General features: G+C 37.2%; 1 protein-coding gene and 1 long non-coding RNA gene across 5 annotated transcripts in view; both read right to left on the reverse strand.

Annotated features, from left to right (window-relative positions):
- Positions 1–5,081, reverse strand: part of LOC137225250 (uncharacterized) — a 199,449-nt gene extending 194,368 nt beyond the window's left edge. For both annotated transcript variants that reach the window (XR_010943753.1, XR_010943754.1), the window contains exons 1-2: positions 4,921–5,081; positions 437–581 (exon numbers count right to left, since the gene is read on the reverse strand). This is a non-coding gene — a long non-coding RNA (uncharacterized lncRNA). The remainder of the gene's footprint in view (positions 1–436; positions 582–4,920) is intronic.
- Positions 5,082–9,997: 4,916 nt separating this feature from the next.
- ZPLD1 (zona pellucida like domain containing 1) overlaps positions 9,998–27,151 on the reverse strand; it is a 64,532-nt gene continuing 47,378 nt past the window's right edge. For all 3 annotated transcript variants that reach the window (XM_067739013.1, XM_067739016.1, XM_067739015.1), the window contains 6 exons: positions 25,901–25,998; positions 23,152–23,232; positions 19,516–19,687; positions 18,349–18,457; positions 12,913–12,942; positions 9,998–12,500 (listed from right to left, as the gene is read on the reverse strand). In XM_067739013.1, coding sequence (XP_067595114.1) covers positions 12,325–12,500; positions 12,913–12,942; positions 18,349–18,457; positions 19,516–19,687; positions 23,152–23,232; positions 25,901–25,998 — 666 coding nt within the window. In that variant the 3' untranslated portion in view covers positions 9,998–12,324. The remainder of the gene's footprint in view (positions 12,501–12,912; positions 12,943–18,348; positions 18,458–19,515; positions 19,688–23,151; positions 23,233–25,900; positions 25,999–27,151) is intronic.

Genomic DNA, 27,151 nt, shown 5'->3' on the forward strand with positions numbered 1-27,151 from the left:
GGTATTTTCTGTTTATGAGATCTTATTATTCTAGCATGTATATTTTATTCCATAAAGTCTGAAGATGGGAGTTTTAAAATATCAAATTATATTTATTGCTGGCTTAACCTAAGTCTTCACGGTTAGGCTTAACAGTTATTCTCTCCAAGCACAGACAACTTAAAGTTGCAATGCATATGTTTCCACATGTAATTATACTATTTTTATTAAAATGTTAATAATATATTAGTTTGATGCATGAAGCAGAAAAAATGCCAGTTACATTTCTTATAGGAAATTAATAAAGCACAACAATACGGAATCTAATGGAAGTTTAGAGAGATTATGATTTGCCAAAGTGAATGTCAGTCTCCCAGCTTCTTGTTCAACATTCTTTCTAACATAAAACCAATTTTTACTGCTTTGCATATTACCTGAGACCCTGGGTACAACTTACTTTGTTATTGACCACCAGATGTCCAGTGTTGTTGAGGATATTATGCACTGCAGCTGCATCTGTCAGATTCCATCTTGTTCCAGATGACCAGGGAGAGGGTTTTCAGGCCTCACTGGCCATATAAAATCTAGATCTCTGAACAAGGCTGTGAAGTAAAATACACTGAGAGAATAAGTACTAACAATAAAAGACAGATATGGGTTAAATCAACTTTTATTTTCTATTTCAACAGACTTCTTTTAAATTGAAATTGTTTTCTAATTAAGGATTCTTTTATTGGTTGTATTACATTTATATGTACAGCCCCCCCACTCCTACCCCCACACACTTACATGCATTTTTAAGAACCTTAGTTTCCTGAGAATTTTGTGACTCAAGGAAATGAATGCTTCTCTCATAGTAAAAGGCTCAACCACCACATAGCATAATCACATGACTTGAAAGGAAATCATTATACCAAAGGAAAAAAAGTTCCAACAGAAAGAAGAAAACCTAGGTCTCTGTGCATTAGGTTTACTGAAATTACAGACAAGCAAATGTTCATGAAAGACAGTGTATTTATGTATTTTTCCCATAGAAAAATAATGTTGAAATTGAGAGTTGTGTTCTTGGAAAGAGATTTGGCATAAAAGTAAGGCTAGCTTAGGCCAATGATATCATTTTAAAAAAAGCATAAAATTCTTCCATATATTTAATACTAAAATTCTGCTCAGAGTCCAATAAAATAAGCATAAATATCCTATACACACTGATTATACAAGAGGGCACTCTACTCTATAAAGGCTACATGCTGTACATAAATAAAATTGTGCTATACTATAAATCAAAACTACTTAAAATTAATATGCTAGTTATAATAAAGTTTAAACATTTAATTAACAATATTTTTGCTTGCCTTCTTAGAAATTTTATGATTTGAATGGACTGGGTCACTTAAATTGCTGTCTAGGGAAGTTTGAAATGACTCTTTTTCTCCTCAATAGATTCCCCGTCTTGACCCACATGATCCCAGCTGTAAGATTCTGAGACTGCTCAGCAGACTATAGCGTAAGAGAAGGAAGCATGGTTAAGAATCCACATGCACTGGCTCCCCTGAAGGAGGTCAACCAACTAAAATTAAAAATCAAACCTGGGTCAGACTTAGACGTGATCTGGGCTGGTGTAAAATTCCATGGGGAGAAGAGACCCCAAAGAGGAATCTTCCAATACTGGTGACACCTTTGGTCAGGAGCACTGCAGCTCATAATTCTAGTTTATAGCAGGACAGGACCTGGTAGCAACTGATAGGAGTAGAGGCAGAGAAAAGCGCTGTGCAGGCTGTCAGCAAAGTGAAGAACAAGTCAGGGATTAGAACTGAAGTCCAGTCATGAGAGGTGACAAATAACAGGAAAGAGTGCAGCCTGATGGACACACAGATGTCCAGTGAGTTCCCAGAGATCCAGAGGCAATGAGTCTGAGAAGTAGCAAGACAAACTTAAGACCCTATCATCATGACCCTGATGGAGAAGGGGTCCCTATTACTGCCAGGTTCCTTGGCTCCAAAATGGATCTGTAGTAACCTGCAGTTCAGCAGCCTGAACCTCTAATGTCATTCAGTGCTCAAAAATCGAGTTCTTGTTTTCAGAGTGTAATCTTGGTGGTAGATAAACATTCTTTCCCAAATAAATCTGGTAATATACAACACATTTACAGTAGTGTCTAGAGCTTTAAGCTTTTGAAAAAGAGGAAAACCTTCTGAACTTGGTCCTTCTACTTACTTATTTCATACTTGTTAAATAGTTTGTTCTTCTCACTCATCTCATCGTACTAAGAGCATGAAGGCTGCTAAAGAAAATACATATAGGAAGCTGGGGGATGTGTTTGGAAAGGAGGAGCAGTAGTCGTACTCCTCTACCTTAACTCTATGCTATTTGAGGAGGTGTTTATGGTTTGATTATATGTGTAAGGTCTTGAGGCTTCTCATTTCACTTTTTGGAATCTCATTTACTATCTCATTTTATTTACAACACTCTAACATGGATACAGAAAGAATTATTATTATCCCTGTTTTACAGATTAGGAAACTAACTTGGAGTAGAAGTGGTAAATGAAATCTGTCTTCAAAAACCTGAGGCAGAGATCTACCCGTGCTCAAGTCCTTTCACATAGTAGATCTTCAAACATATTTTCTGAATGAATGGGTGAATAGATGATTTTTTTCCACTAAAGTACTATTTTTAGGGCACAAGTAGGATAAGGAAGAAAAGTGAAGTTACAACAGGGCTGAGGAATGAGGTTAACAGTAATAGCTAACATTAATGGCATGCTTACTCTCTGTCAGTCATTTGAGAAGCACTTTATACTCATTTATTCCTTAGAACAACTTGTGAAGGTAAGTAGTAGTATTTTTCACATTGAACACATGAGGAAAACACAAAATATATTTCAGAGCTGGGATTCAAACCCAGGTATGCTGACCCACAGTCCATGCTCTTAACCTCCCACCACACTATGTAGAAACAAAATTAAGTCAGAAATCACAGTAACGGCCAAGAACAGGTGCAACAGTGAGGAAATGAGGATAAGTGGAAGCTCTAATATCTACCAAGTGCCAGGCCTTTCCATAGATTATCCCTAGTCCTCAAATTAACCCGAAAAGTTTGTATGAGAATCTTCACTTCATAGATAAGGAAGCTGAAGTTCAAAGAAGCTAAATGACTTCCTCAAGGTCATACAGCTGACAAGTGACAACTGATTCAAATCAAGTCTTTTTGATTCCAAAGCACAGGGTTTTTTTCTATATAGAATATTTCTAGAGACCAAATCTACACAATCTAGACCACAGAAATCTTCCATGTCCTGGAGCATTCTCTGTCCTTAAGGAATATGGTACAGAGGAATTCAGGGACGTTCATGTCTTTGACCAAAGAACCATCTTTCTCGATCTGGAACGTTCATCCCTTCACTAAGCATATAAAATACTAAACATAGATAGTAAACAAGGAGAAATGAGGGAGAAAGTACACCACTGCCCAGCCAGGTCAGCTGAATCATCCCTGGTGATCATAAATGATGGATAAGTGTAACCATTTGGGTCAAAGTGCTATACATAATAGAGGATTTCGTAATAGAGGTGTATTTCCAGCTCTAGACACTAGGTAGTATGGCTCCTTCTTTCTCTTTGGGGATATACAGATACTTCCATATATCTGTGGTGATCTCTTTTCAGCTTTCTGGAATTGCCTTCAGTCTTATTCCAGAGCAGTGGTTCTCAAACTTTAGCATGCAGCAGAATCAACTGGAGGGCTTGCTAAACAGAAAATAGGGGGCGCCACCCCCAGAGTTTCTGATTGAGTAGATCTGGACTGGGTTCTGAGAAATTGCATTTCTAACAAGTTACTGGGTAAGACTGATGGTGAGGGTCAGGGGATCATACATCCAGGACTAGGGTTCTAGAGTTATTGTAAGTTTCCAATTTATTTCTCCTTACTCCAAACCAATGGCGGCCATAATATATCAGCTCTCAGGAATGAGCAATCTGTTTTACAAACAACGTGCTCAATTCCTTGACTTCAAGGCCCCCAGGAAGCTCTATGTACTGATTTGCAGAGCTTCTGCATTTCATAGTCAGTTCCACATTTTCCCAGAGCATAGAAAGCACAAATAAAGATGATATCTAAGATAAAAGTTAAAAACAATAATGCCTATACCTTTGCAATTTATGCACAGGTCCTCAAAACTCAATTTCGTCCTACATGGTTTAGATTCCCCGGGCTAGCCCTGCATAATCAATATAATCTAGAAAGCGTCACCTAATCAATACTGTAGAACTTGTTCATTTTTCTGCCAATATCAGATAGAAATAAGGTTTTGCTCATGTTTTACAAATGAGTTTTTTAAAAAATTATTTTCATAACTTCACTGTGAGCCTTAGACTTCTCGTTGTCAGAGCTCAGTTAGGGAAAGCTGTAACTGTTTCATTTGACAGTTCCTTTGGAACAATTATTTAACGTGAGCATTATTTAAATGTGAGAGGAGAATGCATATATCTTGGTGTGGTTTTAAAATTTAGCCTCAACATCTTATCTTCCATTTACATTTAAAACAGCACATTATTCTTTGCTTCTTGGCTTCCATTTAGAGTTAGCACAGAGTTCAGATATTGGGGGAAGTCATTTAAACTGAAGAGCGAAAGATAACACATTTTTCTTTCTTCAGATGGGATTAAGAGAATCACCTCTCTTTTTTTTCTTTTTTGGACACCCAAATATCTTTTAAGGGGGGGAGGGGCAGTGGGGAGAGAGTCTCTCACTGCACATCTTGTTCATTGGGGCTGCTTCCTGAGTCCTGCGGCTTCATCACATGCGGCAGCTCGGGTGGGTTGGAGAAGGGCTCGACGCGTAGGGCCTCAAATGCTTCATCTGCTCAGAAGGCTAGTCCCACAGTAGCTGGGGCCTGAGGCCCCGATGTCTGGCTGGTGAAGCCACACTCGCCCAATGTCTTACCGTCGTCCGGAAGCTTGTCGTCCTTGTACAGCCGCTCGCTGCTAGTCCAGCGGCCGCCTGAGGATGTCCTCGACGATGCACTTCAGCTCGAACACGGTGCTTGACTCCTTGGCGTCCGTGAACATGTCGGTCTTGCGAGGAACGCAGCCACCGCAGCGGCTACTTCTCCCTCTAGACGCTCCAGAGCAGCCGTGCTCCGCCCCCTTCCCAGCAACCCGGGCGCTGGACCCAGCATGACCCGCGCCAGGGCGGCCCCACCCCACGCCCCCAGGGCTCCGTGATTCTCTTAATCCCATTTAAAGAAAGAAAAGTGTTGGTTTTAAACTGAGGCAAAATGTGATCCTTTTGAACTCTACAGCTGACAATTTAGGAAAAACCACACAGTCTTCAAGGCATTATTTCAAACCCTCTGGGTATGTACAAAGTTACTTACCCTGGTTGCCATTTTGAGGAAAGATCCCTTTTTGAGGAAAAACTTTAACTCAAAAGAGTTCATAAATTAGCGCGGGAAAGCTGCTACAACCTTTCTCCTCAAACCTGCAGGAATTCGGACCTTATAGCTGTATTTACAGTGGAGTCCTGGCCACCCTTTCCAAGGGATACTGAGTAGGGCATGGAGGGAATACCAAAAGTCTCCAAAGCAATTATCACTGTTCTGATGTGGTGATGGGGTGAGGCGAAAATGCACAGGAAATGGTTATTTGTTTACTTCAAAATATGAGTAGTGTTCAACTAAGGGGGCTAATCTGGAGAATTTCTGTATCTGTTTCATATGCCAGGCAGTGACATTGTACTTGTTATGTACAAATAGCATTCATTATGTGCAGCTTTTGTCAACTCTAAAAGGCAAAGGAAAAACAGATTATTAGTAAAATAAAAAAAAAATAACACTGGTATGTATTTTTTTTACTCAGGGTGAGAGGGAAAATGCCTGGATGTTGTTTTCAAACACCCCAGCCATCAACTCCAGAGAGCATGGACGAACATAATTTTCACTGATGACAATAATGAAGATGATAATGCTTTTCAGCATTTCCCAGAGCATAAACTCGGTTTGAATGTGAGCCTGGCTGTGTGACCATAACGAATGCTAGTGATATGGGAAAAACAAATGCACAAATGAAAAACAGTTAGTCAGATAGCTCATTCATTTCTGTCAATAGAATCCAGAATTCCCCAAATCTGCTTAGTGTCTGCCATTGTATAATCTTAAGTGCATTGCACACCATTTGCATGTTGAATAAAATGTTAGAATTGCTTTGGAATAAATAAAGCAGTTGCATTCCACTGTCTCTCAGAAAGGTTTAGATTTTTGTTTTCTTCCTACATGCTCATTAGATTAAGTGCAAAGAATTTTTTTTTCAGTAGATGAAGTAAAGTTGAGAATTGATGCAATTATGTCAATAATACAGACAAAACACTTTCCTCAACTTCCAAATTACCAGACCACTAAAATTACTTTCTCATTTAAATTATCTGGATACTTTCTCAAAAAAAAAAAAAAAAAAGGAAAAGAAAAAAAACATTCTAGAGATTAGTAGTATAAGAAGATTAATATCAAAACCAATTATTTTTCCTAACTGACCATAGTAAACTTTTCTATCAGTTTCCTTCGTGTCTTTTTTCTGTGTGAGCTCATATTATATATACAGTTCTGTATTCTGCTTTTTCTTTTCATGTTATAGCATAAGCATTTTCCATTTGGGTAAAGTCTTTTTATAACTGATTTTAGTGTTTACATATCATTATAGCACAGCAAAGGACCATAATACATCTAAGAATTCTGTATTTGGAAACATTTAAGTGGCATCTAATATTTTTTATTAAAAATAATAGTGATAAACATCCTTGTACATAAATCAATGTATCTCATGTTTTAAAGCTGTGAGTAAATGATGACATGACTTGAGTAACATAGGTTTAAGTCAGATCCTCTGATGATAGCTGGGCACATGGACACCCACAGTACATTTCTGAGACACCTGTGCTGGTAGTGACTAAGTCTGGCAAGTTAAATAATGAGAGAAAGTTTCCTGTGGCAGCTTCCAGGAAATTTCCTTAAACTATTGACGATGTGTGTATGTCCTTTGCCTCTATTTTTGGACCTTTCTCCATTTTGGACCACAAGACAAGGGCTACAGACCAGGGATGGTGAAGTGTGAAATAAGAGAAATTCTCATTATGGATCCATTGACAAACTGGAAAGAAAGCATTAAAGTTTTGATAAATCTTTTAATGAGATAATGAATCACTTGTGTTCCATATTGCGTTTTGAGAGTGAGGGTGATGCAAAAACTAATTGTGATTTATCTTTATAGAATTTAAGAGAAATCACTGGGTTCAATTCTCTCTCAGTGGGCATTCTGCCATCTCATTTTATGAACAACAAAATATATGTTAGCAAAACAATAGCTTTTAAAATAAAATCAGTTCCAATTCCCAAGTGGTAAATAATTTCTAAAGTTAGAAAACTACACGCAAAGGGAGAAATGGCTTCACGACCTGTATAACTTTGAGTCAGAGTTGCGTGAAATTGTCAAACCCAAACTCTCCCAGGATCTTCCAGTGTTAGTTGATTAGCCAAATGAGCAGGATTATTCAGTAATAGATTGTGCTTTGGGCATTGCTAACACAGCTATGCTCCTGATGAAAACTAACCTCAACATTTGATCCAAGTTCCCTTTGACTAAACCTCCATATAATGATGTAACTTCTCTTTTCAACATAGAAAATGAAAGGGAAAATTGAGATAATTATGTTGGCAATTTAAGTAAAACAAAAAATATCCAGATACTTGAGGTAAAAGGGAATTGGAGGTTTGAACTATGCAGATAACAATCTGAGTTCTCAATTTCACTTCGCCAAGAATACAAAGCATTTTTTAAATGAAGTTTATTGAACAGAGATTTCCAAATATTGTGTCTAGTACCCAAACCAATTCTCTCCTTGCTGTCTCAGCAAAAAGTGGTATTAATCAAGGCAATTTTAGTTCTCCTGTATTATTCAAATTTGTAAAGATCAGGCAAGATATTCTCACAAACATGAAAGTATAACTTATATTTATCCAGTTTCCACTTCCTTTGAGTCTCTGGAGGAGACAAGTCACCATCATGAGAAACATGGGTAACAGCTACCAGAGATTTGTTTTTGTCTTCTACCAATGAACTCATGCCCTCTGAGAAGCTGCCTCTCCTCCCAGGGTTCAACACTTTCCTTGTTGCATTTGCCCCCTATTATCTCTGCTTTGCTGTTTTATGCTTTTCACTGCTTCTGGCCTGTTGTCATTGCTGATGACATCACTCACTCCACTCCTTGGCCACCCGCCCCCTCAATCCCAACCCTGCAGGATGTAGGTCCAATCAGTACTTTGATGCCAGGCCTCCTTCTGCCCTGTTTCTCATGTTAAGGAGAGATAATTCAGCATAATTTCCAAGCGCATCACTTCCCACCCACTCATAGCCCTGTCTTTTCTCTGTTTGATCCATATTTTTAGCTAATATGAAAGAGGACCCTCTGCTCACAAGCCCTTACCTCCAGACATTAAATATTTCAAAGTAATTTCAAGAGGAGATTATCAAATTTTGTAATATTTTTATTTATTCATTCCCTTAATATGGCTGGGTTCATTAGGACGTTTTATATTTTAGTAGTGTGACACATAATAATGGTGTGTTTGCAAGTTTACCAGCTGTGATGGTTCTTTTCGTGTCAACCTGACTGGGCCACAGGTTGCCCACACATTTGGTCAGACATTATTCTGGGTGTGTCTGTAGGATGTTTCTGGATGAGACCTAACATTTGAATACATGAGTAAAGCAGGTTGCCCTCTCTAATGTGAGAGGACCCTATTTATTCAGTTGAAAATCAGAATAGAACAAAAAGTCTAACTCTCCCATGACTACAAGTAATTCCTCCTGCCTGACTGCCTTTCCAACTGGGACACTGGTTTAGTCCTTCCTTTGGACTAGAACTGAAATAAGAGCTCTACTGGGGCTTGCGCCTGCTGGCTTTCAGTCTGGAAACACATCACCAGCTCTCCTGTGTCTCCAGCTTAAGCGCCCACTGCAGATCTTGGGATTTGTCAGCCTCCATAATAATGATAGCTAATTCCTTAAAATAAATCTCTTTATATGCATACATCCTATTAGTTCTTTTTCTCTGGGGAACCCTAATACACCAGCCAGTCCTGGTACTTATTTTGTTTACTACCCAAGTATATACTTTTCTAAATTACAAATTTGGATTGTTTTGTATTAAATGTCTCCCCACTCGTAAATAATTGAGGAACTTCATTTTCAAAAGCAATTGATCTATGGTCAGCTTCCTGTTTTCCTTATAAATATAAAATGAAAGCAAATGTGTGCTAGCCTAATAGCCTCTATCATCTTGACAGAAGGCTCTCCATCCTGTTACAGTTCTCTCCTGCCAAGTGCTCTGAGAATCCTTCAAACTACACCTTGTGTGTGTTCACAAATGTCTCCCATATACTTCTTCTCCTGCTCTTTTCTCACTTCTAGAAGTTCACTGCCTTACATTTTCCACAGCTAACAATGCCACTTCATGGACCATCATGTCTGTGATGCTCCCAAAGCTAAGTGCCAATACTTGAGGACCCAGACTAGTACTCAGTTCTGTAAGACTGGATTCTCCCTGAGTGAGGAAAAGGATTTCTCCTCAACTCTTTGTCATATTCCAAAACAAGGGGTGGCAGCCAGACCCTGACGGAACTGTCATGAGAGACTATGCAACTCTGGGCAGAAGCTGAGCTCCTGTCTTTCCAGTTTTTACTTTCCCCTCAAAGTTTTAAAAATCGTAGGCTCAGTTTTAGTCAGAGCTCAGACACAAGGTAAAGTACTTCTTTACCCTCAGCTAGTCTCATGAATATGCTCCCAACACAGGGCTGCGGAAGTTCAGTGTGGAGAGGGCAGGCTTCATCTAGCCTAGAGCTACTGCCCTTCCCTGCATTAGGCAGCTTATTTTAAGTTTAACCTTTCTTAATGTTTGTGAAAGTGGAATAGAATGGTGAGAGTAGGATGGAGATATATCTTAAAAACAAAATAAATTTAAAAAAAATCAGTTTTAAAGATACCACTTACAATTATTTTATTGAACAATCGTCTTTTACATGTCATCAGACCTTACCCCTGAAATGCAAAAAACAGTTTGAGGTATTAAAACTGAAGGAATATTTGCACATATTTTGTAAGGTTTTCACGCTATAGTAACTGGAATATTCAGTATAACTAAATACTACATATAACTGCAGGTTTATAAGAACAAAGCTATTTAAAGCAAACCTGGTTTGTCTCATTATAGCTGTGGACATCCTACTTATGTTATAAAGGTGGCAAAAAATAATATGAGATTTAAGTTACTTGCAAACTGATATGTGCATTATTCAGTTTTAGAAAATGGTGTATAGAATTTAACGGGTTAATAGCTGAAACAGTAACTATCCCCAAAGCACAAAAATCAAACTGACAAACCAGTTTCAATGATATAATGTACTATTCACAGGATTTAATCCTTGGATCAACGGCAATTCACTTAAAGTATCTGAAATAGATTTACCAGAATATTTCAATACTATCCGTGTACGTGGAGGGTCACATAAGTAGCATGGTCCATATTTTTTTCTGTAAGATTTCCCCCTTTAAATCTGTAAATAAATTGCTAACACTGATAAAGTTCAGAATGGTCACTTCAAAGTTATTTTGAAGTAACATGAGGAAGAGGAGATTGGCTTTTTAAGTGTTTGTGACTCCGTTATATTGAAGAAGTTATCAGGAGACTTTTCAAAACCTATTTCCCTCTGACTGTGTCTATACCTTGAAAGAGAAAGTTGAGGCAATTACATAGCTAATTAGAGTAATATAAATACTTTCTTCTGAACTATTCAGGCAAATTGGAGAAAAGGTATTTTTTTGATTTGATGATTGATTTAATTATTAACAGCAGAGCATAGACACTTCATTTGAAACAAATCTAAGCTTGCATAGTGATTTGCATGTAGTATACTAAAATTAAGTCCTGAATAATAGGTCACAAATGTTGAATAACAATTAGTCTCCACAGCAATTTCTACAGTTATAAACAGCACTTCTAGTAGCTGCACATGCTAGGTACTGGTGTTTGTCATTGAATTGTTTTATCTGTTCCATTGTGTAGATAGATTGAACAAAGGGAAGCTTGATTTTTTGGTAAGAATATAAGCTTAAAACTTGGCTTTTTAAAATTTTTTGCAAAACTGATAAAAAATAAAATGCTTCTTGCAGTTTACTATTAGAGGAAAATACTGTTTCTTCCATGGCAATCATGATGCCTTAAAGGAGACACCTGCAAAAGTAGGCCTCCTCCAGACTACATGTTTTGTCTACATCAGAAATTTGTAAGAAAAGCGACATTTTTTTCATGGAGACTCCAACAAAATTCTGCAAAAACATTTAACCTGTTTCCTCTTTGTTCTAGGGGAAAAAAATGGAACTTAGGTTTTTAAAAACCCACATAGGAACGCTATGCTTGTGTGTGGGGACGATGTCCTCTCCCACAACTACTGTTTGTTTTCCCATGTAATGGTTCCTGAATTAAGAATAATCTTTGCAGTCTGGAAGCACAGCTGCAGTAGCAGCTGAGTGGTTTACTTGGGAGCAGAGGGAACACGTGTTGATGTTCTCACTTGAACCAGGAGAAAACGGATCACAGATTCTTCTATCAAATGAATAACGACCTAGTGTCAGTATCCTTTAGAGGTTAACGACTAATTTTAGTGTTTGCTACACAAATGGATGCTCCCTCCAGGTTAGGATACAATACCCAAGAGTTGTATTTTTGTTTTTCAAATGAATGTTTTCAGACACGGAAATCAGCCAAAAACATAGGAGGTCATAGAATGAGAAATTAAATCTCAGGTGTCCAAATTGGCTGGTCCAATTAAAACCTATCCCCAAGCTGCAATTATCTGGAATAAAACAAAAAGCAACTTTCATTTCAGGACCACATATGCAAATCTAATTGCCATCACAGTGGATTTTAATGCTTAGGGGATAAAATTGCAACAAATTTATTTTTTTTCCTATGGTCACCTTTTATCTATAAAACCAATAATCAAAAGAAAGTTGAAATGAAATGAAATAATGACGGAGCCTGTAAGATCTAAGTCCTGAATGTTGTTTGCTTATTTTCAGTATACCCACGGGTGCCATACAAACAGGCCTGACCACAAACGTAAGTGACAAGAGCAATATTATCAAAATTCTCTCACTATTGTCATGCTAACAAGCTACACTGAAGTCTATCAAACCTACAAATATCAAATGCTGGCTGGCATTCAATTCAGATAGAACACTGACTGCAGTCACTGTAGAGCCAGTGAAGCCTTCTCCCGAGAGCAGGGGACTGTGACAGTCAGTCAAAGACTGGGTTTCGTATGCCGTTCAATACCAAACTGGTGGGTGCCTTCCTGTGTAGAAGGGCCAGTAAGCACAGGAGGAGGGAAAAGCTCATGACTCCCAGAATGACCATTCCTGATATCAGTGCACTGGTGATGGCGTTCAGCTGGAAATGAGGTTCGTTTGGAGAACCTGCAAGTAATAAACACAATGGGAAGGTCCAGTATCAGATTTAACTCACCTTATCCCAATTTAAACCTGCAAAGCATCTGTCATCAGTATCTTATAGAATAATGGCATGAGACAATTATGCTACAATTTAGTTGACTATAATTCAATTCAATACCCAAAGGATTGTATGGTTTAGAGGCCTGGTATCCCCCAGGCAGCCAAAAAAAGTCATCTATAAAATGCTCTAAAAATTGACCAACAGGTTGCATATGAGTTCAGAAATCCTCAGTGAACTGTTATTTAAAATATAACAAGCTTGTTAAACCAGAGCTCATTATTTTTAGCTGATTACAGTTTTGTAACTGATCACCAAAAAATACTTAACATTTAAAAAAATTATACTTTAATTTTCAATATATGTTAATTATCTTACCAAGCTGTGAATTGTTGGTTGGAGTCTCATCTGGGGGGAAGAAAAGAAAAAGAAAAGCAATATTGTGTCTCCAAATATTTATCTATGTCTGTTATGATTCTATAATTACTTTTTACCTATATATCCCCTCACCTTCACCCACAAGCTCCCTCGGAAAGGCAATAACGAAAGTCCCGCTAAACCGTCTGCTTTCTCATTTCCTGTTCCAGTGTCCAAGATTTCATCATCTATCTATTCCTCCAAGCCCACACCCTGCTACTGCCCTGGGCATACAAATAAAGTCGTAAAACATACTGTGTTGTATTCTTTCCTGCTGACTTTGCTTCATCATTATCTCTCCAGTCAGGTTAGTGGGGGCAGTAATTGTTAACAGCTATTACATTTTTTAGAGCCCTATAACCTGCCACTTATTATTCTGTTATAGAGAAACATTCATTATTTAGTGCCACTCTATTTTAAGTGATGCCAATTTGCCCATTATAATCTGCAAAAAACATCAAGTTCCAAGAAAATAAATTCGTACTTAATAACTAAATGAAAAGAAAAATCACTCCTGAACTTGAGTTGCAGTTTTATTTGCATCTGTTAAGTAAAAGACTGAAGCCATTGATTTTTCACTTTTCCCTGACAAACATAATAGAGGCAATGAACACATTCACTTGGTTTCCCAGTTTTTGTTACCCATTTTGTAATCACATAGCAATTAACCCTTGAGCATACACAATGAGTGGATATTTGTGTTTAAATACATGGGTGTATATGTTCCTGTGAGTGTTTGTTATTTGAACCATAAAATGTGTGCAGTTGGCTGTTTGATTCTGGAGTATAAATACTATTACAATTAATATGTGTGTAATTTCATACAGTTTACAAAGTGCTGTCTCATATGTTATCACATTTAATTCTCATAATTGCCATATGGTTTAGATATTATTGCTACTCCCATTTTACAGATGAAGAAACTTCCATCTGTCACAGCCTCCATGATAAAGTAAACACAGGCTTAAATAAAAGCTCAGTTTCAGAGTCCCTTTTCTAAAATAATATAAACTAGCAAGTGTGGAAATATTTTTAGTAAAAGAGATAAATATCTCAAACTATAAAACTCCAGGATTAGTATTTGAAATAATTGATGGGAGAACCTGGTGAGATATTTATAAAACATCTGATGCCATTTCTTTTCAGACATATGGGTCTTGGCAGAAATGATGGTTCTGCTGTTTGATCCTGAAGTATAATGTCCAAAATAAATAGAGCACTCATTCATAGGATTCTTTAGAATGGTGCAGTGCATTGCTATAGGACAAAAAGAAAAAAAAAATACAAATTTTCATTATAAGACATCCTTAGGAAAATCCTAACCTCCAGTCAATATGATCCTACAAGGACAATAGCTTCTCATGGAAATAGACGGGATGTATGCACTGTGACTAATTCAACCAAAAGATCTGTGTGCCCCTTTCCCAAAACAAGCTGCCTCACTGGAACATGGAAGAGAATATATAATGCTATAAAATTCCTTTTTAAAAGTTATTCTTTGCTTAGGAATTACATTTATTTGCTCTTAAAAAAAAGGTTTCTATTAAAGAATAGAAAGTTTCCTCCTATGTATCCCAATTAAGCAAAAGTTCTATGATTGTACGCCCCCACTATTTTCTGCAATTTCAGGTTAACAAAAGAAGTCAGAATATCCACTCCTCTCTTACATTACCAAAGCACTATTGTAAGAACAACATCCCAGCTGTCATCTACAAGGACTTGGCTGTGGACAAAATCTCTGTGTGGGGACAAAGATGCCAAATGAGCCACATCAGCTGCAGGCTCCAGGACTCTGAAAAACTGAAAGCATCCTACCTTTGGTAGATGGCTGAAATCAGAGTGTGTAATATTTGAATATTGTTTGGAATTGTACTCGATACTGAATAAACAGAATAAATTTATCTGTTATCTTCTGTTTCTGGTATCCTGCAGTTAGGATCATTGCAATTAAAAGAAAATCAAAGAACTGTCTAGAAAAGGAGGTAGTGATTTTTCAGGAGCTTTTTGTCACCACACACTTCTGTTTTTCTCTCACACCGACTTGGTCTTATACACATGTACACTAAAAGAAACCTTATGGAATTCGAACAGATTGGAATTCTAAACTTGGTGAGCTCTTCAAAAAACATATAGCTAGCTGAGGACCCACAGGAGGAAAGTGACAGTAGCAATACCACAGCTGTTTAAAAGCCAGAAGTGGAAGATAAATTGTCATTCTCTGCTTTTCTCTCAGATAAGTAGCTGAAATAAATGGAAAAGGTGAACATAAGTGCAAAGATATATGCAGAATGAATATTTTTGCTTTCTAAGCACAAACTATTTTTTTAAGTCTTCAATTTACCTATGTGGTAAAATGAACCACATATTTCAGGTTGAGAATCTCAAAACTTTTTACTCTCCACTGGGTCATGTTCTTTAATAGTCTATCTCTACAGTTGAATTCTAAGATTCCCCAAGGGCAAAGACTGTGGCCTGTTCTCTATTTTATTCCCAGTTCCTAGCAGAGTGGCTGTCCCTGTAGGGGCTAAATAAATACGCTAGAATGAATTATTCAATGAAACTCAATGACACTAGTTGGACAAGAGTTTGGCTTGAACTTCTCCATATGAATTTTTGTAAAAAAAAAAAAAAAAAATTAGGTACTACTATTTTCTAGTGATTATACCTTTAAATTTCCAGGATTGTACCCCATGATAAGCATTTCCCTACCGAATAGTTTTAGCATTTCATAGCTTAAAATAAGAACATTTCATGAATTTTGAGGATTTTGAATTCTGAGGATATGAATATTTTCCTAAGTCAACTAAAAAAAGGATTAACAATGTTGGGTAAAAATAACCACAACGGGTTTGACTTCATTAAAGTAAAACAAAACAAGACAGAAGTTCTGAGGTTTAACAACTTATTAAACTTGATCCAAGCCAGATGTCTAGGGGAAGGCGTGGTTCAGTGAGTAAACAGAGCAAAAATTCCAAGTATCAGAGAGCTTTGAAGAGAGCAAATCAACCCTGAAACTGGACTTGTCTGTGAAAATCAGCCATAGGATCTGCAGAGATAAATTCTAGCTGAATTAAGGTAAAAAATAAAGTAAAACTAAGAGAAGAAGGTAGCCCTGGTCATTAAGCTGGACATTAAATTTACATAGAATTTGCCTGTGAATGACTATATCTTGATTTCTGAGTTGTATTTGTATGGAATTTAAAATTTAAAATTTTTAAGGATATTATAGTAGTATTATGAAATCATTGTAATACATGGTCCTCTAGGCAGTGAGGCCACCATGATATCCAAAAATAAGGACCATTCTACTGCTATTTATCAAAGTTACAAAACAAAAATCCACAGAGAGTGAGAGAAATGAAGGAAGGTTAACCATTATCCTTTGGGGGCTTTACTGGTGGAGAGACCAAGGTGACTAGGAGAGAACCTTAGTGCATTGAGAAATAAATGTCATCTTTGAGGTGGACAACAAGTCGAAATTGGAAAGGAAGAAATCCAGGCATGACATCAGAGGTATTGTTATCAAAGGCATTAGCTCTTTGAGGTTTTAACATATATATTTCGGATGACTAGATGTGATGTGAAAGAAACCTATAAACCTGGATAGCTGGTAAGCTACAGTAGGATTAGAAACTGCTCCTTGGTAATCTTTACTGGGATTTGGAGATCTTAATAATTTTGGTCTGTTTTAAAATTATATTACACTAGTAAATTATTTAAAATTTGTAATATTTAAATTTGATTTCATCCAGGTAAGAAGGAAGCAAAGAAGTTAAAAAGGAGGAAAAGTCATCTACTCAACGTGGACAGAGAAATGTTACTTTCAAGGTTCTTTTCTTATGGCAAACTGACTCCAGATACGCTCCATAGAAATAAGAATATTTTTTATTGTGCCTACCCCAAAGCATTCCTAATTATTGGCAGCAAGAGCTGAGTTTCCATGCAGTGTAATTCTATGAGCTATTTCCAACAGCTAGATAGAGATAAGGATTGGGCCTCTGACAAACCACAAAGTAGTCATTTTCAAACCATTCAAAACATACCAAACCCTCAGGGAGTACAGACTAAGTTTGAAATTTTATATTTAATAAATTTCTGTATTATTTAAAGGGCCTCTTAGGCTTTTTTAAAAAATTCTAATATGTGTACACAAACACAAAGGAGTGAATAATTAAAGCAATTGTCTGTATTTTTTAGGTCAAAATGACTTTTGCTTAATCACCTCTTTCAGACAAAACTTTCTTTTCATTGTGGGACAGGAGGTGTGGGAGAAAAGGTAAAGATAATCTAATTGAAACATAATAATAGCCTACGGCTATTATAAAATAGAGAAAAATTATTAGCATATAGTCCAAATCAGAATTCTGCTTTCCCTTTTTAGACAAATTTAGAACCATAGAGTTAGAAAGAATCTGAAAGGCTACTTTTTCAAACCCTTTATTTTAAAAATAAAGAAAGAAATGTTTGCCCAGAGAAGTGGAGGAAAATCCCAAGTTCCACAGTTTATTAGGACAAAAGCTGGAACTAGAACCAGTTTTTCAGACTTCAGTGTGTGTTGTTTACAATGCATGTCTGTTTTATCCAACTGATTCTGGATATCTCCAGGTTCACGCTTGTAAAGCAGTATCCCTTTGGAGAGTGTGTGTGTATGTGTATATGTATGTGTACGGACATGCATGTACAAATATTTGTATACATGAAAATGTATTGTATAAACAATTGTGTCCATTAGAGTCATGAGCACAAATGAGTGCACTGGTGGGTGTATTTACATACTACTACAATTCAGGATCCTGGGAGGGAGCAAATGGTATTCAAACTAGCAATTTAAGGAGATCTAATAGGACTATTTATAAAGATGGAGGGAATTGACAAGAGAAAGTCAAGTTACCTAGGCTATAGGTTAAAGGGAGAGTTTCCAGAACTCTTGAGAGTAGTTGAATGGAGAGAGTTGTCTGGTGGGAGCTGTGTGGACTTCACACCCAACCTCTGACAGTGCCACCTATTGGCCAAGTCCAACCAGAAACTACTTGGCAAGGCAGCTAGGGGATGCAGTTCACAGAGACCAGTATTCAAGGTCAGAGAGAGGCTGGGAAGGGCAGGGTGGATCCGGATGGGCAAATGAAACATGTCCAGCACCATATACTTGTGTGTGTGTGTGTGTGTGTGTGTGTGTGTGTGTGTGTGTGTGTGTGAAGGGAAATGTGGTAAAGAATATTTCCCTTAGTAAGTTGAATAAACAGGAAACTACCATGAAATTAAAGTTGTCTAGCAGTTTATCTTGTCTCACAGTTAATTAGTGCTCTTTAATAATCACTTTGAGTTCTCCTTAGAAGCCAAGGAACAAGCCATTTTGGAACCGTCTATTACTACACACAAAAGGAGGAGCACTCTTACCACTCCGAGTAATGATGGGCCCTGCAGAAAGGACAGCATTTCCAGAAGTGCTCTGGGGGCTCCAGGTGGTCCTCCTCCCCGCATCTCGCCTTTCTCTGTGGTCGCAAACCTAAGGAGTTAAGAAAACAAATGAAATTCCACACCAGCACAAAATTGTTTCTTTATGGCCATTTGGAAAGCAGATTCTCTTAGAAGAGATACCACATGTTTAATTTTATTCATTTACTTCTGTGCATTTATTTAATTACTTTGCATATAACTGCTACAGTATTTCTTATCCTGGCCTGGGCTGCATTTCTTATTTCCTCCCATTGTAATCGTGCATTGCCTCATTAATTTACATAGCTCAATGGCTCCCCTGAAAAAGAGCTGTGTTTATCAAACTTTTCTACTTTTATTTCTCTCAAGGCTTTAATAAATCTTTCCCTGAAATGCTGGTCAGCACAGAGCCAAGGAAATGTGGAATCTCCATTTAACCCCAACTGATACAGCTACTTAGGACTAAAGCAACTAATGATTGTGAAGAAATGCATGAATTAGAGCACACATATAAACACATTAAAGCTATCTCAAATCAAAAAACATGACTGCATTTTTCTCAGGTTAATATTGCTGTAACACTAGGGGGCCTACTGTCTAGATATTCTACTCTACTCCATAGCCCTACTGAAGGACTGGAAGTTCCCTAGTTACTCTGTTTCATGTGTCTGTGACTTTGACCATCCTTTGGCATGGAATGTCTCTTACACTCTTGATTTTGCCTCTTTGGGGTTCATCTGTCTTCAAAGTCATATCTCTTCCACTGAGCCTCCCAGCCTCTCCTGTTTCATCTCTCTCACAATGATGAATAATGCCTTTTACTACAGCCCATATATATGCCTACCTTTGCACCATAACATTTTGTCATATTTTATGCCATGATTATCTCATGATCCTAAAGGATAAGCTAACTGAATTCAGAACTCATTCATGCATCTCTGTATTACCAGCATAATGCTTGGCACAAGGCGGCATTCAATAGATCTTTCCTGGATGAATGAAAAAATTATACTTCAAACTATTTGACCTGATGCATATCTACTTTCTATGTAGAAATTAGTTCCTAACACTTGATAACTTCAGCTTAGATCAATTCAACAGTTCAGAATAAAGTTGCTAAAAACATACTGGCATAAGGAAGGGGCAGTCATCAGCTCTGCAGAGCTTGGTAACACAGTGCAGGAAGACAGTGGACATTTTCTGATTCTTGTGTTTCACGAATCGGAACACTTCAAAGGAAAAGCGGCCCTGCTGGCTCCTGCCGTTTTCAATGACGGTGGTTTGAGGATCTTTGTCACAGCTACACGTTAGAGAATGTGAAAACGATATTACTGGAAAGTACCAACCTACCGTGACTTGTAAATTAATTTCTGCAGTATTAAGAGTACCCTATTACATTAAGAGCTAACAAAATTATGCCATGTTATCGATACTTAATAGGAGAATAAACTAACTCAACAGATATGTAAGTGACCTAGATCACAATATTTAAGCAGACCAGTTTCTGATTATAATATTATTATCAAATTTTAGAGGAATTATACTTTCATATGGTTCAAAAATCCAAACACTATAAAATATATATAGTAAAAAGTCTCTCCCCACATCTCTGCCCTTGTCCATGCTCTCCCATGTCCACACACAAATCTGCCCGTGGTGACCTCACATGTTACTGCAGCCTCACAGGGCATATGCAAATAGAAGCAGAAGCAATATATTCTCAATGTTCCCCCCTTCTTAAACAAATGATAGCACACTCTCTATATTATTTTGTACCTTGCCTTTTTTAAATTTAACAATGAATCTTAGAGATCTTTCCATATCAATATTTAGAGAGCCTCCTTCATCTTTTTCCACAGTTGTACACTATTTCATCATGCACATGTCAGAGTTTATTTAACCTGTGTCCTATTTACGTACTCTTGCATTATTTTTGAATCTTTTGCATTTTTACAAAGTAATAATGAATAGTCTTAACACATCATTTTGAACATGTGCTGGGTTATCTATATATCTGTAGGATCATTCAGCAGATTTTGCCACATCGCCCTCTATAAATATTATTGCATTTTGTACTGCCCCAGTAATGTATAAAAAATACTTATTTCCCTCAGAGCTACATCAACAAACTATATGTATGAAATTCTGGATTATTCCCTGTTTGGTAGGAACAATAAACTATCACCATATAATATCAATTCACCTTTTTTCTTAGTGTGAATGGATGTGTGCATTTTTCATATATATTAGAGCCATTTGTGTTTCTTTATCTGAAAATTGTTTATGTTCTTTGCTCAAATTTTTATTGTACTGTTGGCCTTTTCCTTAAGATGCCTATAAATTCTTGGTTTTTAGGAAGAGTGGTTCCTTCTTTGTTACATAAGTTGTAAATTGTCTTAACTTTGTTGTTTGGCTTTGTACATTCCTCCCAGTGTGTGTGTGTGTGTGTGTGTGTGTGTGTGTGTGTGGGTGGGTGGGTGGGTGGGTGGGTGTGGGTGTGTGTATGTGTGTGTGTTTGCACACAGAAATTTTATTTTTACATAATTTAAAATATTTTATTTTATGGCTTCTAGTATGTGGGCTAAACAGGATTTTCCTTACTCCAAATTTCTAAAGATATTCTGCATGCTTTCTTCCATCACTTTTAAAGCTGTAGTTTTTACATTTAAATTAATCTATTTAAAGTTTATCATGGTGAGCGAAGTACAGATCCTATGCTATTTTTTTCCTTAAGATTATCTACTATCCAGCACTATTTTTAAAAATCTCTGTCAATCCCACTGATTTGCATGTTACCAAGCTCTGTCATATAGTAAATTCCCATATTTTGGATCTATTTTTCAACTTACTATTCTAAATTTTTGTCTATGTGTCTAGCCTCACATAATATCATACCCCTTTAATAACTTTAGAGCTTCTATTAACTGTAATATCTGGTAGAGCCATACCCTCCTCATTTCGATGTTGATTTCCCCCTTTCTTTGGCATTTTATGGATTTTTTGTTTATCCCTTTTTTCTTGATTCAGTTAGCTTGTGATTCTCTGTTCTTGTGGGTATGCATTTCTCCTGACTTTTCTGGGATCTATGGCAGTGGGACCCCTCAGCAATCACTTTTCTTCCTTGCTTCTCCTGCCACTTCTTCCCACTCTGCTTCCTGCCAGCCTTTTCCTGCTCTGTTTTGTCTTGATCTTAACTGCTTTTATCAACACTAACACATATTTTGGAATTTCTAGGTTTTCTTTTCCTCCTTATCTCACTGAAAATGGCACTTAGGGGACTTTTTTTAGTTACCCATTTCAGTCTCTATAGTTTCCAAGAAGAAAACTGAAAGAATTAAGCTGAAGCCATAGTCATACCAGAAGTCTGATGATCTTATTCTAGATTATCAATACGTAATCATTATAGAAATTTTGGAAAATAAGAAAAATGTCAAAACAAAATGATCCACAATCTCACTGTGCATAAATAACAAAGGTGAACCTTTTGATGTATTTCCTTATAGTCTTTTCTATCATGTATTACATAAATGAAGTCAACTGTACAATCGTGTATGCTAATTCTTTCATTTCATATTTTAATACATTTAAATTTTAAAGAACCACATATTTCTAAAGATAGAAATATCAAGAAGACAGAAGGGGAAGAGATAAAATAGAACCAACTATTTTTTTCAATTTTATAAATAATTTTATATGATTATTATGTCTGTGTGAGCTTTCAACTTACTGGTTCTCCATAATTCACCTACCCATTTCCCTACTGCTGAACATGCAGTCGATTCTCATGTTTTACTATTTTAAATAGCACTGATAGACAAGAAAGTCATAAATATTTTAGAATATGCTTCCCATTTCACAAAAGTAGAATCAAAGGATATGAAATCTTTTAAGGTTTTTTGATACATACTGATATTTTTTCCCAAAAATGTTAACCAAATTAACACTTCCAGCAATAGAATATGAGTGTCAGTTTGATCATACCCTCTGAGTATCATCTTAACGTTGATTAGCCGGTAAAACTTATTCTTCTGGTTTCCCATCATATTACTCCCATCATGTGTCAATAAGTGGCAGTGGTCAGAGCCAACTGCATTTTATAAGCATGATGAGAAGCCATTGCTTGGCTTTCAAGTCTGTTCCCCTGTCAGATAAAAATGCTGAAAAGGAACTGAGATGATTGAATGTTTTTATGATCAATGTCCCCTTTCCCCAAATGTAGATTACATTCACTCTATCACTGTCTATTGGGGAATGAAGTTGAAGTTATTGGCTCTGATAAAAAAGGAGTGGTAGGCTGTATTACACTTTCATATTAAATACTGATAAATTAAGAAAAGCAGTTTGGGGTCTAAATTATCTAGCCCATTACTTTAATTTTATTCTCCTTTTGACATACCATGAGACAGTCTAGTTTTGGAAAAACAGTACCCTCTCACCGCCTTTCTCATATTGTCAATAGTACCCTAGCCATGCTTTTCCTAAGACAGTGAAATATTCCCACATGACCTAAACATTAATAAAACATCTTTGATGGAGTAAACTTACTTGTAACTGTCATTCAACAACAGCCTTATCAGCATTTCATGTTGAAAATTGTTCTCCACTTTTATAGTTCCAACTATATAAGGACTAAAAGTTCAAAATGTAAAACTTTAAATTTAAAAGCTATAAAAGTACCCTATAATTTGTTTATCTGACTTAGCTTTTCTCTTTTAATTATCTATAGTAGGGTTATTGCTATCAATACAAGACTTAGACACTTACCTAAGGAAGAGATCATATCGAATATCATCATTTGGGTTCCCTGATGGGGTCGTGTAGCAATAATCCATTAAGACATTCCATCTGCAGGAAGAGGTAAGAATAATCTAGAGTCAGAATCTCCTTTTGGATATTAGTTACTAATCCAAGAGAAGTAGATATTGACAAACATCTTATCCCAGGGAACATAGTTGTATATTATTTGCAGAGACTTCTTGTTTGTTAAAATTTTCTCCTAAACTCAAAGTATTTAAAAGTCTGCAACAAATTGCTGTCACACATCAAGAATCACATACAACCAAGAATAAAAATGCCAAGAAGACAAAAAGGGAGAAGGTAAAGTAGAACCAGATTTCTAGAGTGTACTAATCTCTTCAGGATGCAATGTTTAAATAATAATATATGAGAAACCCAAAATAAACTATTTACATGCTACAATTTTTTTATTAGGGCAGAAATGCATCTTTACTTTTGAATTTCCTTTCAATTTTGATCATTCTGAATCCTCTAAGTGTCAAATGAAACTTGATTGATTTTGTTATTTTGCAGAGATGTTTCTGAAGATCGTTTTATATAATTTTGGCCCAGATTCTTATGGGGAGAGTTCTTTTGTTTTTTAATAAACTTTTATTGAATAGTAACACACATAGAAAATACATGAATCATAAGTGTTCACAAAATGACTGCATCTGATTAATCATCTTTCAGATGAAAAACATAGAACATTCTGGTATCCCAAAAGCTCTCCCCATGCCCTCGTCCAGTCACTACCCCTCCTTCTTTATGGGAAGAATCGCTATTTTCCAATTAATGACATAAAGTGGGTGTCACCCTTTAATCCTTGTAATTTGGGGTTTTTTTAGATAAATTTATGTATTTATTTATTTATTTTTGGCTGCGTTGGGTCTTCATTGCTGCACACGGGCTTTCTTTAGTTCCGGGGATTGGGGGCTCCTCTTTGTTGCAGTGTGCGGGCTTCTTATTGTGGTGGCTTCTCTTGCTGAGGAGCACGGGATCTAGGCGCACGGGCTTCAGTAGTTGTGGTACACGGGCTTCAGTAGTTGTGGCACACGGGCTCCACAGCTCAGGATCAGTAGTTGTGGAGCACGGGCCCATTTGCTTCACGGCATGTGGGATCTTCCTGGACCAAGGCTCGAACCCGCGACCCCTGCCCCGGCAGGCGGATTCTTAACCACTGCTCCACCAGGGAAGCACCCTTGTAATATGTTATTTCTACTTATTAGCATTTCTTTTTTTTTTAATTTAGGCAAATATGTAAAATATATGTATTTTTACATATAGGCAAACCAAAAAATATAGGCATTACCTTCTAAACAAAAAATTGGAATACATGATTTGATATACAGTTTGACAGGAGGCAGAATATTTGAAATCATCCCTCTCTTGGAGAATCTGAGGTCTATGGCTTCAGAAGGTGTGGCGATTGTGGGTGGGTGGGCATTCAGGTGGGAAGAGTAATGTGAACAAAGGTGTGAAAGACCAGAAGGGACTAGGAAGGTCCTGGGTTCATGCGGAGCGTCAGGTGGGAGGGCTGAGATGCGAGCAGCACGGAGACACTGGAAAATCTGGACAGGAGCCTTAGGTGCTGACATTTTTGAGGGAGGAGCAGCAGGATGAAGGAAGGTCACAATCCCCAGTCTGGCTGGGATGTTTTGGGGTGAATGTGCTAGAGAGTGCAGGAGGTGGTTTGAGATGCTGACAGCTGGACCAGAGGGTGGCTGCATGGGTGGAAGAATAATAGACATAATAGGCGAGGTACTTGGGAAGGAAAACTGAAGAATAAGATGGGGTGGATTCCTGAGAAGTTTTTTGGACATTTAAGGTGAGGTTATGTCACCTTAATATAGGGTCGAGTTTCCCATTTTGGAAACTGGGAGAACAGTGGTTCCACTGTTATTCTTCTTTTCCTTTAAATAGGTGTCTTTTCCCTTGATTAATCTCACCCCATTCTGACTGCTCTCTTGTTTGGAGTGATAAGGATAGATATCAGACAGAGATGGCACTAGATCAGGGCCAGGAACACTGGGTAGGATTTGAGCTGGCAGAAATAAAATGGAAGGGTGTGTGTGAGGCAAGAGGGTGGTGGTGGAGAGAGAGTCTGGTCAGAGGCAATGGCATAAGCCTTGCTATGTTTGGCAAAAATGCGTAGCCATGGATGGCGAGAGTGAAATGTCTGTACCTGGTTAGGGCAGGAGACGTATTAAAATCCCTAGGGGAGTGGCCTCAGGCCTATGCCCCTAACTACATTGTTTTTCTTTTAATTTATTTATTTATTTTAGCTGCGTTGGGTCTTCATTGCTGTGCACGGGCTTTCTCTATTTGCGGCGAGCGGGGGCTACTCTTCCTTGCTGTGCGCGGGCTTCTCACTGTGGTGGCTTCTCTTGTTGCAGAGCACGGGCTCTAGGCGTGTGGGCTTCAGTAGTTGTGGCTCACGGGCTCTAGAGCACAGGCTCTGTAGTTGTGGCGCACGGGCTTAGTTGCTCCGTGGCACATGGGATCTTCCCGGATTAGGGCTCGAACCTGTGTCCCCTGCACTGGCAGGCGGATTCCCAACCACTGCACCACCAGGGAAGTCCCCCCTAACTACTTCTTTAAGAGCCATTGTTTAGCATTTCTAAATGGAATGGCAATGGCAGTATTTTTTTTAAAGTGAATGAGCTAACTTTATGATTCATGAGGCTTTAGGCAGCCAAAATGTTTTAACCAACAAAAGATAAGGGTTTGAAAATACCTGCCGTCCAGATTAGTGGCTTGTACAGCTGCAAATACTTTGGTTTTCAAAGGTAATCCTATACTCGGGATAATTAACTGCTGACTGTAGGTTGAATCCTAATGATGAAAAAAATAAGCAATTAATCCATCATTGCCTTCCCAACAGCACATTTACTTAAGACAATAATGTCCTATAAAAGAAAAGGGGGCAAATCAACATCAATTTACAGAACCAACTCCAAAAAGGACCTAGTTAATCCTCTAGTTTTTGGCAGAACTGTTCTTAAACCATATCCAAGTAACAAATTCATGCATAAATCTTTTTGTGTCCATAGTTTACCATTTATGATGATTAATGTTCAGTGTATTTAAATTATAAGCAATGGTTACTAGTCAGAGGTTAGTATTTAGTTTGTCTAATATTCAGCTATCAATATTCAGTTTACTTAAATTCATATTCCAGTTATTTAAATTATATTAGTGGCTAATATTCAGTTTATTTAAATTATATTTGCTTCAGTTTAAGCCCTTTGCCATTGGAGATGTAAGTCTTTACACTTTAAATAATGTGTCTCATTTACCCAAAGTCACTTATCTGGCAATTTGAAATTACCAAAATTTAATAAAAAAACCTAAAAAGAGACCAGTATGGTCTCTGAGTTGCCAAAATGCTTGGCCTGGAATTCCTGTACTAGATTACATGGTAAGGACTTATAGAAGGGTGTCTTAGGACTTCATTTCTACCTTTTACCCTTAGTTTAGACCAATTCTGGAGAGATTATTTATATCACTTCCCAATCTACAGTAGACGAAAGCAGCAAATTAGAAATTGAGAAGTGACAGCTTTAATTTGATAGTAAAGAAAAACAGAAAAAAAATGTGGAATAAAGAAAAAACTTCTCAAAATCTAAGCTGTCAAATCATTTAGCATGGAGGCAAATTGTTTCCCCCAAATTCAGTAACTCTGAAGATAATGCTATTTCATTGAATTTTTAAAATTAAAACAATAAAAATTTGGATGCTTCACTTTTGAAAAAGTTGCATTCATGTGGAATATTTCATTCTCAAATAAAGCCTGATAAATGAGGGATTATATGCTGTACTTATTTTCTATATTTCTGTGATAAATGATAATAGCTCCTCTAACCATTTCTGATAGGTAGTATTTTTATTTCATTATCTTTCTGGCTCCCTTTTCCAACTTCTCCAAGTTATCCACATTTCATTAACTATACAGCTCTTTCATCTTGTATTTGCATCAATATTGCCC

The sequence above is a fragment of the Pseudorca crassidens genome, chromosome 5 (genome assembly GCF_039906515.1).
Source record: "Pseudorca crassidens isolate mPseCra1 chromosome 5, mPseCra1.hap1, whole genome shotgun sequence".
Lineage (NCBI taxonomy): Eukaryota > Metazoa > Chordata > Mammalia > Artiodactyla > Delphinidae > Pseudorca > Pseudorca crassidens.